This window comes from Salmo salar, chromosome 02 (genome assembly GCF_965601325.2).
Source record: "Salmo salar chromosome 02, fSalSal1, whole genome shotgun sequence".
NCBI lineage: Eukaryota > Metazoa > Chordata > Actinopteri > Salmoniformes > Salmonidae > Salmo > Salmo salar.
This window is the reverse complement of record NC_138292.1, coordinates 24,310,968-24,325,728: the sequence shown is the minus strand read 5'-3', so window position 1 is coordinate 24,325,728 and position 14,761 is coordinate 24,310,968. Positions and strand designations below refer to the sequence as shown.

The 14,761-nt window shown below is 42.6% G+C and overlaps 2 protein-coding genes across 2 annotated transcripts; both read right to left on the bottom strand.

Annotated features, from left to right (window-relative positions):
• Positions 1-3,707: 3,707 nt before the first annotated feature.
• LOC106578794 (C-X-C chemokine receptor type 3-2) lies at positions 3,708-6,077 on the bottom strand. Its single transcript, XM_014157958.3, has 2 exons — positions 5,943-6,077; positions 3,708-4,965 (listed from the first exon to the last, which is right to left on the bottom strand). Exons 1-2 carry the CDS (start codon positions 5,973-5,975, stop codon positions 3,856-3,858), a joined length of 1,143 nt encoding a protein of 380 aa, XP_014013433.1. The 5' UTR covers positions 5,976-6,077; the 3' UTR covers positions 3,708-3,855.
• Positions 6,078-11,660: 5,583 nt separating this feature from the next.
• LOC145860373 (C-X-C chemokine receptor type 3-2) lies at positions 11,661-14,030 on the bottom strand. Its single transcript, XM_082961145.1, has 2 exons — positions 13,896-14,030; positions 11,661-12,918 (listed from the first exon to the last, which is right to left on the bottom strand). Exons 1-2 carry the CDS (start codon positions 13,926-13,928, stop codon positions 11,809-11,811), a joined length of 1,143 nt encoding a protein of 380 aa, XP_082817271.1. The 5' UTR covers positions 13,929-14,030; the 3' UTR covers positions 11,661-11,808.
• Positions 14,031-14,761: the final 731 nt, after the last annotated feature.

The window sequence follows — 14,761 nt, the reverse complement described above, 5'->3', positions numbered from 1 at the left end:
AGCAACAGAAAGCTAGCTAAATAGGACAAATTAGCTAGCAAGTGCAAGCTAGCTAGCTAAATTGCCATAAATGTTTAAAGCTTTTACATTACATTTTAGTCATTTAGCAGACACTCTTATCCAGAGCGACTTACAGTAGTGAATACATACATTTCATACAATTTCATATTTTTTATTATTATTTTTTCTGTGCTGGCCCCCTGTGGGAATCAAACCCACAACCCTGGTGCTGCAAACACCATGCTCTACCAACTGAGCTACAGGGAAGGCCTAAACCTGTCCCCAAATTAATGAAATTGGTTCAGAGTTTGTTTTGATATTTTAACCTGCAAGTCATGATCGCGTTTGGTGTGGGGGGGACAAAATAAATGTATGCACGATGGCGTACTCGTTAACCTAGGCTTACTGCTCATGTAGGCAAATTTGTCCAAACAAGATTCCCTCATTGTGAGCAATTAGCTAGCTCACGTGCAAATGGGTGCTAATTAACGCTATGCTAATATCAGTGTGGTAGTTGGTCATATAAAAATATACCACTGCACTGGTATACATGAATATTACAAAGTACATTATGTATAATGACAGTCTCACTTACTTCCATGGTTTATAATTTTATCCATGTTGGTTAGGTTCGATTAAGGTTCGCTTTCGTTGACGTTGATACCGTCGACCGACGTTTACCTCAACTTGGGTGACCTTGATGGAGACAGGAAGGTTTCAGGTTAAATGTGTTTGACTCCGCCCACATTGAGCCCGGCCCCGAACTGCACACTGCAGTTAGGGGCTTCTCATTCATGCAGCAAGAGCTCTGATAGGTTGGAGGACGTCCTCCATTAGTTGTCATGATTACTGTGTAAGTCTATGGAAGACGGAAGCTCGCTGTCCTCCGGCTACACGATGGTGCTACCCTACAGAGTGCTGTTGAGGATACTGTAGACCTTCATTGCAAAAGTGTGTTTTAATAAATTATTTGGTGACGTGAATATATTTAGTATAGTTTTATCTAAAAAGGACAATTTTTGAAATGTTTTATTTGTATGAAATTCACTGCGGAGGATGCTCCCCCCCTTCCTCCTCTGAGGAGCCTCCACTGGTACCCATACCAAACATAACATACTAAATGGAGTGTCTCTGATTTACATACAGAATACATCTAAATGCTCTGAGACCAGGTTAAATAGCCTGGGAATTTGTTTTCACCTGCCAGGTTGTTTCAAAGTAGAGATAAAGTATCCTACTGTCACGTCCTGACCAGTAAAGGGGTTATTTGTAATTAGAGTTTGGTCAGGACGTGGCAGGGGGTATTTGTTTTATATGGTTTTGAGTGTGTGTTTATGTAGAGGGGCGTTTGATTTATGTTTCCGGGGTTTTTGGTTTAGTTCTATGTCTGTTTCTAGGGTGTTTATTTCTGTTTAGTAATTGGGATTGGGGCCTTCAATTAGAGGCAGCTGATTATCGTTGCCTCTGATTGAAGGTCCTATAATTAGGAGTATGTTTGTTTTGGGTATTGTGGGAGGTTGTTTTGCACTGCTAGGGTTAGCCTGAAAACTGTTATGTTGTCCGTTTGCTTGTTTTTGTGAAGTGTTTGTGGTTATTTAAAATAAACATGAAATTGAGCACTCAACCCACTGCGCCTTGGTCCAATTCATACGACGGCCGTTACACCTACAGATTAAGAGAATAAGGAAAGGAATAAAACACATTTTTTATACATTGTCTACCAGATGGCAAGCTTGGCCTTTTTTTGTAAGTGCTTCTTGAATGTTTCCTGATACTGGCTACATTAATGCAGATAAATTAACCTTGAAATGTTGTATTGACAAAAATATCTAGAGACGTAACAAGATATTTGCACATCATTTATTGATATATCAAAAGTGTTTTATTCTACTTCCTCAAATTTCTACAACATAGAAATACATGTATACAATCCCATGTACATATCTGTTGTGCTGACTGATGTATAACAATCTCATCTAAAGAAGTAAATTACAAAATGTTGAATAACAGTCTGGTACCAAAGGACACGTGGACATTTGCAATAGGTAAAGCTGCATGAGTCTGTCATGATTTAACATCTTTGTTTCCCCTCTTCAACAAGTGACAAAATGAAGCAATCAACCAAAGAAAAAACAATTGCTGCGAGGATTTGAAATGTATAAGTATTTGCTGCCTTCAAAAACACAAGGCAACATATGAGTAACACATATAGTGATGACTTGGCCCTTTTGAGAAAGTGGGTTTCATACATTTAAAAAATATATATTTTGCAAGAGATTATCCAGTTCCTTGAAATTATAGTCATCAATTTATCAGGAAACCAAACAGCTTGAGAAACTCGTCACTGCTCAACTTCATATTATGCAGTCTTTGCTGCTCACACTAGAGGCAGATGGGGTTAACATGGTCACACTACTAGAGGCAGATGGGGTTTTAACTTGGAAGGCTATGCGATTGGATGGACAGTAGAATCTCATGAACAAAAATTACAAGATAGAGAAAATAGGCTACTATATGAAAAATGCCCTCCCTGAGAATGTGTTGTCTTTAAAAGCACCATAATTTTGAGCTATTACAGTAGGACCAGGGCCACTATCAGGAAGCACCAGAGGAACGAATCACAACAAACTAACATACATTTTTTCCTCACTTTGACACAATGTGCACATCTGTATTTCTTCCCCATTTTGTCATTTTCACAATCAACAATTTGTGTTCCCTCTTTTCAGCACCCACTTGTTCATGATTTCCTGTCCCCCTTTTGTCTTGTATTCTCTCTTCCTCTCTCTTTTTCTGTCACTCTCTCTCCCTCCCTCTCTCCAGGCTCTCACCGGGGCCGTGACGCACAGACCTTTCACGATCGTCACTAGTTACCAGAGCCACAGTCATAATTATGGCTAGACCCCGCCTATTTCTACAATTTCTCTTCAAGTCTGATTTTAAACCTAACCTTACCCCTAACCACACTGCTAACCTTATGCCTAACCCTAACCTTAAATTAAGACAAAAGCGAATATTTGTTTTCATGAATTTTTACATTAGAGACAATTTTGACTTTGTGGCTGTGGTAACTAGTGACAACCACCTTAAAAAAAATGATATCTCTAAATGTATAACATTTACCTGCCTTTGTAGGGATAAAAAAATATATATATTTCTGCAACAACACAATCACTCATCAAAAATTGTAAGCACGCTAGTTACAGTGCCTCCTAAACACATGATTGACATCAGATAAAGAGGATAGGCTATCAGCTGATCATTGTGTTGATGATTGATGTAAACCTGATAGTTAACTAGCATTTTTTGAGATTTCTCTTCAATGCTCTTAAATAATAACTTCATTATATACAATAATATTCATACTCTTCTAACTCATGCTACAGTATATGGTTGGCTGGCTGGTGGCTTGTGTGGTTAGCTAAAGTCTAGACTACCTGTGTTGCTGCTGCCCTGACACACATGTGCAACACCCGACTGATGAAGTGATGGAGTTGGGTCAGAGGGTCGTAGAGCATGAATGCAGCTGCTCCTCTCTATGTCTTCTGCCTCTCTGCTGCGCAAAGGCTATGTAGGCCAAACCAAATATTGATGATGTAGATCAAATGTTATGCTGCTGTGGCAGTACTGTTGATATTTAAACTAGGTAGCTTGCTACACAGACTCGACTGGTGACTGCATCTCAAGCCATGCATGTTTGGATACCGGGCACACGCAAGCTCTGTACAGGGCAGACCAATGGGATGGGGTGCGGGGGGTGGTGAACTTGACGACTTTATGATGACTTGTGGGTTCAGAACAACAACAAAAAGGTGCTCGGGCACAGGTAGACCCCTATCTGTGCACTTGGCTTGCTCAAGCCATGACAGAGAAGTGGGAGGTGTTCTCGCTCTCTGCTGAGCTGAAGGACCCAGTGGGCCTCCGTGTTCTCCTCTGTCCTCCCCATCCCTTCATCCCTGGATAGAACCTCTGTCCCAGCAGCCCCTTACACATTCTGGTCAGCTCACTCCTAAATTTCACCCCCACAAAGCCGTACAGCAGCGGGTTTAGGGCACAGTGTGACAGCCCCATGCTCTCAGACACCAGGATCCCGATGTCCACCGTGCGGCCAAACTGGCAGCCTCCACTAATCACTCCCAGCTTCTTCAGGCTTTCGGCCAATTGGAAGGAGTTGTAGGGCGCCCAGCAGAGCACAAACATGGACACCAGGGAGACGATGAGGTGAAGGGACTTCCTCTTCTGGCGGCGCGAGGCGTTGCAAAGGGAGCGGAAGATACGGATGTAGCAGTAGAGCATGACCAGCAGGGGCAGCCCAAAACCCAGCACCAAGTTGACTAGCGGCATCCCCACCTGCCACTGCACTGAGCTGTGGGTGAACACCGCCTGGCACACCAGCAGGCCCTGATGATCCCCCGAGCGCCCCACTTCCACCACCTGTCTAAAGGCGATGTCCACCCCACTCAGGCCCAAGCACACTGTCCAGATCAGGGCGCAGGCAATCTGGGCATGGCAGGTGTTGCGTTTCCAGCTGGTGCTGACGGCGTGGACAATGGCCAGGTAGCGGTCGAAGCTGATGCAGGCCAGGAACAGGATGCCGCTGTAGCGGTTCAGAGAGAACAGGGCTCCGGAAATCTTGCAGGCGGCCACGCCGAACACCCACTGGCGGGCCCACTGGACGGCGAACAGGGGCAGCGTGAGGGCCAGCAGGAGGTCGGACACGGCCAGGTGGAGCAGGAAGGTGTCGGTGAGGGAGAAGGAGCAGGCCCCGCCTGTCTGAGAGGTGCGGTAGCGCATCAGCACACACAGCACCAGGATGTTACCCACCAGCGCCAGCACAAACACCAGGCTGTAGACCACAGGGGAGTAGCTCTGGGTGAAGTCCATGATGCCATCCTTATAGCAGGGCACACTGGATTGGCTACTGCCTGTTTCAGAAGAAGAGCTGTTGTAGATGTCTTCATAGATCTGGAGACATAGAAGAGGAAAAGAGAGTGAGAGGAAGGAAAATTTGCTAACTACAACAATGTTCTGGGTCCTTATGCATAAAGCATTCCCCCCTGCCCATATAATCTTTTTCATTATGATCTAAAAGGTAAGACTGATCCTAGATCAGCACTGCTACTCTGAGACACTTTATGGATACAGGCCCTAGATTCGCCTCATAGGACAGAATGCATTTGTATTACATTTAAGTCATTTAGCAGATGCTCTTATCCAGAGCGACTTACAGTAGTGAGTGCATACATTTCATTTCATGCATTTTTTATTTGGTACTGGCCCCCCGTGGGAATTGAACCCACAACCCTGGCGTTGCACACACCATGCTCTCCCAACTGAGCCACAGGGAAGGTATCTCTAAGTAATCTCAAGATGATGCAGTGCTAAATTCATCCAGATGTGTGTACCTGTTACAGATCTTAATTTGACCTATATGGTCACAGCAAAATAGTCCTGAAGAGATCGGATATGAACATTTAGTCCATAATGTTGCTTGATCGGTGGTTAGGCTATTAGCTGGACAAAAGAAGTCTACATGAAAAGTAATGTTAATATAACCGTTTGTTAGTGTAAGTTCAGTGAATTTATGTAAATTCAAAAGCTTATCTGCATTTCCTGTGGTACAGGAAAATTCTCAGCAACAAAAGCATGATCAAATTAAGATCCTACGCTTGTAGCTTCTATGATTTTGAACAATATTTTAAATGGCCTCAGACTCTCTAATCATTGTTTTAAAATTAAAGTATTCATGTACAGATTGTTTTTCATTGTGATTTATTTTTTTATTCTGTTAATTTCTTGACTAACCATGTTGTAAAATATAATTTCTTATTTGACAATTTTTTTTGTCTGCTACTCCCAATTATTTCTTGCAGCATCTATAGCTCTTGTAGTCATAAAGAACTACATTCATCAGTATGTGGCATAACAAGACCGTTACTCACATAGTAATCTGTGGTTGCATTGACGTGATCCATTGTTACCAACGAAACAGCGGAACACCTGAAACACCTTCACAGACTCAGGACACTCTCCTCGTAGTCTCACCCGCGTTCCTCTCTTCTTTTGCCACTCTGAACCAAATAAAAAGGAGAAGTTAGCAATTCAGGAACTGAATCCTCTCATATTTTAGGCCAAGCACATCTATTCAAAGACAGCTGTTAGGAACCGGTGACTGTGTCCAAAGGGGATTGTGACATATCGAAGGTAAAAAACTAAATGTATGTGGCTGACTCAGAGATAGACAGTGCATAACCAGAAAAACATTTCTCTGTCTAACTGTTATTCCTGGCTTATATTGGCGATACATTGCACACGTACAGTACATACAGTGCATACGGAAAGTATTCAGACCCCTTAACTTTAACATTTTGTTAAGTTACAGCCTTATTCTAAAATGGATTTTAAAAAAATCCTCAGCAATCTACACACAATACCCCATAATGACAATGCAAAAACAGGTTTTTAGAAATGTTTGCAAATGAATACAAAATAACAAATAGAAATACCTTATTTGCATAAGTATTCAGACCCTTTTCTATGAGACTTGAAATTGAGCTCAGGTGCATCCTGTTTCCATTGATGATCCTTGAGATGTTTCTACAACTTGGAGTCCACCTGTGGTAAATTCAATTGATTTGACATGATTTGGAAAGGCACACACCTATCTATATAAGGTCCCACAGTTGACAGTGCATGTCAGAGCAAAAGACAGGATTGTATCGAGGCACAGATCTGGGGAAGGGTACCAAAACATTTCTGCAGCATTGAAGGTCCCCAGGAACACAGTGGGCTCTACCAAACTTCTTCCACCAAGACTCTTCCTAGAGCTGGCCGATCTGGCCAAACTGAGCAATTGGGGGAGAAGGGCCTTGGTCAGAACACGATGGTCACTCTGACAGAGCTCCAGAGTTCCTCTGTGGAGATGGGAGAACCTTCCAGAAGGACAACCATCTCTGCAGCACTCCACCAATCAGGCCTTTATGGTAGAGTGACCAGATGGAAGCCACACTTAAGTAAAAGGTACAGTGGGGGAAAAAAGTATTTGATCCCCTGCTGATTTTGTACGTTTGCCCACTGATAAAGAAAGGATCAGTCTATAATTTTAATGGTAGGTTTATTTGAACAGTGAGAGACAGAATAACAACAAAAATATCCTGAAAAATGCATGTCAAAAATGCATAACAGTTATGAACACAGTTGGAACTGAAGTAGCCCAAGTATTTTTCACAACATGTATGGGTGTTGCTGGACCAGAAAATGTATTTCGACTGCAAACACACCATTTCTCACATCAGTGCACTCACATGCCAAAAATCTTTCCTTGGACACTGTTTCAAAGCAATGTGTATGCTTTCTTCGTAAATGTGTTTAGAAGTTTTTCTTATTTAACTTCAGTTTGCAGTGTGGACAAGTTACAATGACTTTTCTTGACTTGCTATGTATGTTGGGACCAGGTGATTTCATTATTGTATAAACTATGTGTAGACTGTGTAGACTCGCTATGTGTAACTTACAGGCTGACTACACCGCTCGCGTTGCAAAATACATTTCGAAATCTATATTATTCAATTATTGCACCCACACTGTTTGCGCGCGCCAACGAGCGTCTGCGTTGCCAAGGGCTAAAATAGAAATCAGTTCTATTTGTGAAGCAGATCGCGCTGCAAGTCCTGCCTCTCCCATCTCCTTATTGGTTTATAGAAGCAGGTACCCACGTGCCATCTCCTCATTGGTTATACCCACGTGTGACTGAAAGACGAACGAGGTCAGTGGCGGTAATGCACCTAATTTATGAAAGTTGCCAATCGCAATATAAAGTCAAGAGAAGAAAAAGCCTAGAAGGACGAGAGATGACTAGAAACGATTCGGTTGACCGTTTTATGTGTGGATTAATTGTCGGAGTAGAGGACCTTGTGCATTTCAGGTAAAATAACAACTCAATGTTTATATACCAGGACAAATTAGTTAGCAACAGAAAGCTAGCTAAATAGGACAAATTAGCTAGCAAGTGCAAGCTAGCTAGCTAAATTGCCATAAATGTTTAAAGCTTTTACATTACATTTTAGTAGACACTCTTATCCAGAGCGACTTACAGTAGTGAATACATACATTTCATACAATTTCATATTTTTTATTATTTCTGTGCTGGCCCCCTGTGGGAATCAAACCCACAACCCTGGTGCTGCAAACACCATGCTCTACCAACTGAGCTACAGGGAAGGCCTAAACCTGTCCCCAAATTAATGAAATTGGTTCAGAGTTTGTTTTGATATTTTAACCTGCAAGTCATGATCGCGTTTGGTGTGGGGGGGACAAAATAAATGTATGCACGATGGCGTACTCGTTAACCTAGGCTTACTGCTCATGTAGGCAAATTTGTCCAAACAAGATTCCCTCATTGTGAGCAATTAGCTAGCTCACGTGCAAATGGGTGCTAATTAACGCTATGCTAATATCAGTGTGGTAGTTGGTCATATAAAAATATACCCCTGCACTGGTATACATGAATATTACAAAGTACATTATGTATAATGACAGTCTCACTTACTTCCATGGTTTATAATTTTATCCATGTTGGTTAGGTTCGATTAAGGTTCGCTTTCGTTGACGTTGATACCGTCGACCGACGTTTACCTCAACTTGGGTGACCTTGATGGAGACAGGAAGGTTTCAGGTTAAATGTGTTTGACTCCGCCCACATTGAGCCCGGCCCCGAACTGCACACTGCAGTTAGGGGCTTCTCATTCATGCAGCAAGAGCTCTGATAGGTTGGAGGACGTCCTCCATTAGTTGTCATGATTACTGTGTAAGTCTATGGAAGACGGAAGCTCGCTGTCCTCCGGCTACACGATGGTGCTACCCTACAGAGTGCTGTTGAGGATACTGTAGACCTTCATTGCAAAAGTGTGTTTTAATAAATTATTTGGTGACGTGAATATATTTAGTATAGTTTTATCTAAAAAGGACAATTTTTGAAATGTTTTATTTGTATGAAATTCACTGCGGAGGATGCTCCCCCCCTTCCTCCTCTGAGGAGCCTCCACTGGTACCCATACCAAACATAACATACTAAATGGAGTGTCTCTGATTTACATACAGAATACATCTAAATGCTCTGAGACCAGGTTAAATAGCCTGGGAATTTGTTTTCACCTGCCAGGTTGTTTCAAAGTAGAGATAAAGTATCCTACTGTCACGTCCTGACCAGTAAAGGGGTTATTTGTAATTAGAGTTTGGTCAGGACGTGGCAGGGGGTATTTGTTTTATATGGTTTTGAGTGTGTGTTTATGTAGAGGGGCGTTTGATTTATGTTTCCGGGGTTTTTGGTTTAGTTCTATGTCTGTTTCTAGGGTGTTTATTTCTGTTTAGTAATTGGGATTGGGGCCTTCAATTAGAGACAGCTGATTATCGTTGCCTCTGATTGAAGGTCCTATAATTAGGAGTATGTTTGTTTTGGGTATTGTGGGAGGTTGTTTTGCACTGCTAGGGTTAGCCTGAAAACTGTTATGTTGTCCGTTTGCTTGTTTTTGTGAAGTGTTTGTGGTTATTTAAAATAAACATGAAATTGAGCACTCAACCCACTGCGCCTTGGTCCAATTCATACGACGGCCGTTACACCTACAGATTAAGAGAATAAGGAAAGGAATAAAACACATTTTTTATACATTGTCTACCAGATGGCAAGCTTGGCCTTTTTTTGTAAGTGCTTCTTGAATGTTTCCTGATACTGGCTACATTAATGCAGATAAATTAACCTTGAAATGTTGTATTGACAAAAATATCTAGAGACGTAACAAGATATTTGCACATCATTTATTGATATATCAAAAGTGTTTTATTCTACTTCCTCAAATTTCTACAACATAGAAATACATGTATACAATCCCATGTACATATCTGTTGTGCTGACTGATGTATAACAATCTCATCTAAAGAAGTAAATTACAAAATGTTGAATAACAGTCTGGTACCAAAGGACACGTGGACATTTGCAATAGGTAAAGCTGCATGAGTCTGTCATGATTTAACATCTTTGTTTCCCCTCTTCAACAAGTGACAAAATGAAGCAATCAACCAAAGAAAAAACAATTGCTGCGAGGATTTGAAATGTATAAGTATTTGCTGCCTTCAAAAACACAAGGCAACATATGAGTAACACATATAGTGATGACTTGGCCCTTTTGAGAAAGTGGGTTTCATACATTTAAAAAATATATATTTTGCAAGAGATTATCCAGTTCCTTGAAATTATAGTCATCAATTTATCAGGAAACCAAACAGCTTGAGAAACTCGTCACTGCTCAACTTCATATTATGCAGTCTTTGCTGCTCACACTAGAGGCAGATGGGGTTAACATGGTCACACTACTAGAGGCAGATGGGGTTTTAACTTGGAAGGCTATGCGATTGGATGGACAGTAGAATCTCATGAACAAAAATTACAAGATAGAGAAAATAGGCTACTATATGAAAAATGCCCTCCCTGAGAATGTGTTGTCTTTAAAAGCACCATAATTTTGAGCTATTACAGTAGGACCAGGGCCACTATCAGGAAGCACCAGAGGAACGAATCACAACAAACTAACATACATTTTTTCCTCACTTTGACACAATGTGCACATCTGTATTTCTTCCCCATTTTGTCATTTTCACAATCAACAATTTGTGTTCCCTCTTTTCAGCACCCACTTGTTCATGATTTCCTGTCCCCCTTTTGTCTTGTATTCTCTCTTCCTCTCTCTTTTTCTGTCACTCTCTCTCCCTCCCTCTCTCCAGGCTCTCACCGGGGCCGTGACGCACAGACCTTTCACGATCGTCACTAGTTACCAGAGCCACAGTCATAATTATGGCTAGACCCCGCCTATTTCTACAATTTCTCTTCAAGTCTGATTTTAAACCTAACCTTACCCCTAACCACACTGCTAACCTTATGCCTAACCCTAACCTTAAATTAAGACAAAAGCGAATATTTGTTTTCATGAATTTTTACATTAGAGACAATTTTGACTTTGTGGCTGTGGTAACTAGTGACAACCACCTTAAAAAAAATGATATCTCTAAATGTATAACATTTACCTGCCTTTGTAGGGATAAAAAAATATATATATTTCTGCAACAACACAATCACTCATCAAAAATTGTAAGCACGCTAGTTACAGTGCCTCCTAAACACATGATTGACATCGGATAAAGAGGATAGGCTATCAGCTGATCATTGTGTTGATGATTGATGTAAACCTGATAGTTAACTAGCATTTTTTGAGATTTCTCTTCAATGCTCTTAAATAATAACTTCATTATATACAATAATATTCATACTCTTCTAACTCATGCTACAGTATATGGTTGGCTGGCTGGTGGCTTGTGTGGTTAGCTAAAGTCTAGACTACCTGTGTTGCTGCTGCCCTGACACACATGTGCAACACCCGACTGATGAAGTGATGGAGTTGGGTCAGAGGGTCGTAGAGCATGAATGCAGCTGCTCCTCTCTATGTCTTCTGCCTCTCTGCTGCGCAAAGGCTATGTAGGCCAAACCAAATATTGATGATGTAGATCAAATGTTATGCTGCTGTGGCAGTACTGTTGATATTTAAACTAGGTAGCTTGCTACACAGACTCGACTGGTGACTGCATCTCAAGCCATGCATGTTTGGATACCGGGCACACGCAAGCTCTGTACAGGGCAGACCAATGGGATGGGGTGCGGGGGGTGGTGAACTTGACGACTTTATGATGACTTGTGGGTTCAGAACAACAACAAAAAGGTGCTCGGGCACAGGTAGACCCCTATCTGTGCACTTGGCTTGCTCAAGCCATGACAGAGAAGTGGGAGGTGTTCTCGCTCTCTGCTGAGCTGAAGGACCCAGTGGGCCTCCGTGTTCTCCTCTGTCCTCCCCATCCCTTCATCCCTGGATAGAACCTCTGTCCCAGCAGCCCCTTACACATTCTGGTCAGCTCACTCCTAAATTTCACCCCCACAAAGCCGTACAGCAGCGGGTTTAGGGCACAGTGTGACAGCCCCATGCTCTCAGACACCAGGATCCCGATGTCCACCGTGCGGCCAAACTGGCAGCCTCCACTAATCACTCCCAGCTTCTTCAGGCTTTCGGCCAATTGGAAGGAGTTGTAGGGCGCCCAGCAGAGCACAAACATGGACACCAGGGAGACGATGAGGTGAAGGGACTTCCTCTTCTGGCGGCGCGAGGCGTTGCAAAGGGAGCGGAAGATACGGATGTAGCAGTAGAGCATGACCAGCAGGGGCAGCCCAAAACCCAGCACCAAGTTGACTAGCGGCATCCCCACCTGCCACTGCACTGAGCTGTGGGTGAACACCGCCTGGCACACCAGCAGGCCCTGATGATCCCCCGAGCGCCCCACTTCCACCACCTGTCTAAAGGCGATGTCCACCCCACTCAGGCCCAAGCACACTGTCCAGATCAGGGCGCAGGCAATCTGGGCATGGCAGGTGTTGCGTTTCCAGCTGGTGCTGACGGCGTGGACAATGGCCAGGTAGCGGTCGAAGCTGATGCAGGCCAGGAACAGGATGCCGCTGTAGCGGTTCAGAGAGAACAGGGCTCCGGAAATCTTGCAGGCGGCCACGCCGAACACCCACTGGCGGGCCCACTGGACGGCGAACAGGGGCAGCGTGAGGGCCAGCAGGAGGTCGGACACGGCCAGGTGGAGCAGGAAGGTGTCGGTGAGGGAGAAGGAGCAGGCCCCGCCTGTCTGAGAGGTGCGGTAGCGCATCAGCACACACAGCACCAGGATGTTACCCACCAGCGCCAGCACAAACACCAGGCTGTAGACCACAGGGGAGTAGCTCTGGGTGAAGTCCATGATGCCATCCTTATAGCAGGGCACACTGGATTGGCTACTGCCTGTTTCAGAAGAAGAGCTGTTGTAGATGTCTTCATAGATCTGGAGACATAGAAGAGGAAAAGAGAGTGAGAGGAAGGAAAATTTGCTAACTACAACAATGTTCTGGGTCCTTATGCATAAAGCATTCCCCCCTGCCCATATAATCTTTTTCATTATGATCTAAAAGGTAAGACTGATCCTAGATCAGCACTGCTACTCTGAGACACTTTATGGATACAGGCCCTAGATTCGCCTCATAGCACAGAATGCATTTGTATTACATTTAAGTCATTTAGCAGATGCTCTTATCCAGAGCGACTTACAGTAGTGAGTGCATACATTTCATTTCATGCATTTTTTATTTGGTACTGGCCCCCCGTGGGAATTGAACCCACAACCCTGGCGTTGCACACACCATGCTCTCCCAACTGAGCCACAGGGAAGGTATCTCTAAGTAATCTCAAGATGATGCAGTGCTAAATTCATCCAGATGTGTGTACCTGTTACAGATCTTAATTTGACCTATATGGTCACAGCAAAATAGTCCTGAAGAGATCGGATATGAACATTTAGTCCATAATGTTGCTTGATCGGTGGTTAGGCTATTAGCTGGACAAAAGAAGTCTACATGAAAAGTAATGTTAATATAACCGTTTGTTAGTGTAAGTTCAGTGAATTTATGTAAATTCAAAAGCTTATCTGCATTTCCTGTGGTACAGGAAAATTCTCAGCAACAAAAGCATGATCAAATTAAGATCCTACGCTTGTAGCTTCTATGATTTTGAACAATATTTTAAATGGCCTCAGACTCTCTAATCATTGTTTTAAAATTAAAGTATTCATGTACAGATTGTTTTTCATTGTGATTTATTTTTTTATTCTGTTAATTTCTTGACTAACCATGTTGTAAAATATAATTTCTTATTTGACAATTTTTTTTGTCTGCTACTCCCAATTATTTCTTGCAGCATCTATAGCTCTTGTAGTCATAAAGAACTACATTCATCAGTATGTGGCATAACAAGACCGTTACTCACATAGTAATCTGTGGTTGCATTGACGTGATCCATTGTTACCAACGAAACAGCGGAACACCTGAAACACCTTCACAGACTCAGGACACTCTCCTCGTAGTCTCACCCGCGTTCCTCTCTTCTTTTGCCACTCTGAACCAAATAAAAAGGAGAAGTTAGCAATTCAGGAACTGAATCCTCTCATATTTTAGGCCAAGCACATCTATTCAAAGACAGCTGTTAGGAACCGGTGACTGTGTCCAAAGGGGATTGTGACATATCGAAGGTAAAAAACTAAATGTATGTGGCTGACTCAGAGATAGACAGTGCATAACCAGAAAAACATTTCTCTGTCTAACTGTTATTCCTGGCTTATATTGGCGATACATTGCACACGTACAGTACATACAGTGCATACGGAAAGTATTCAGACCCCTTAACTTTAACATTTTGTTAAGTTACAGCCTTATTCTAAAATGGATTTAAAAAAAATCCTCAGCAATCTACACACAATACCCCATAATGACAATGCAAAAACAGGTTTTTAGAAATGTTTGCAAATGAATACAAAATAACAAATAGAAATACCTTATTTGCATAAGTATTCAGACCCTTTTCTATGAGACTTGAAATTGAGCTCAGGTGCATCCTGTTTCCATTGATGATCCTTGAGATGTTTCTACAACTTGGAGTCCACCTGTGGTAAATTCAATTGATTTGACATGATTTGGAAAGGCACACACCTATCTATATAAGGTCCCACAGTTGACAGTGCATGTCAGAGCAAAAGACAGGATTGTATCGAGGCACAGATCTGGGGAAGGGTACCAAAACATTTCTGCAGCATTGAAGGTCCCCAGGAACACAGTGGGCTCTACCAAACTTCTTCC

Excerpts from the sequence above, each read along its gene's own strand:
- LOC106578794 (XM_014157958.3), bottom strand. The coding sequence starts at position 5,975 with ATGGATCACGTCAATGCAACCACAGATTACTAT. Across the intron at positions 4,966-5,942 it reads ATGCAACCACAGATTACTAT|ATCTATGAAGACATCTACAA; the intron begins GTGAGTAACGGT and ends CTATGTCTCCAG.
- LOC145860373 (XM_082961145.1), bottom strand. The coding sequence starts at position 13,928 with ATGGATCACGTCAATGCAACCACAGATTACTAT. Across the intron at positions 12,919-13,895 it reads ATGCAACCACAGATTACTAT|ATCTATGAAGACATCTACAA; the intron begins GTGAGTAACGGT and ends CTATGTCTCCAG.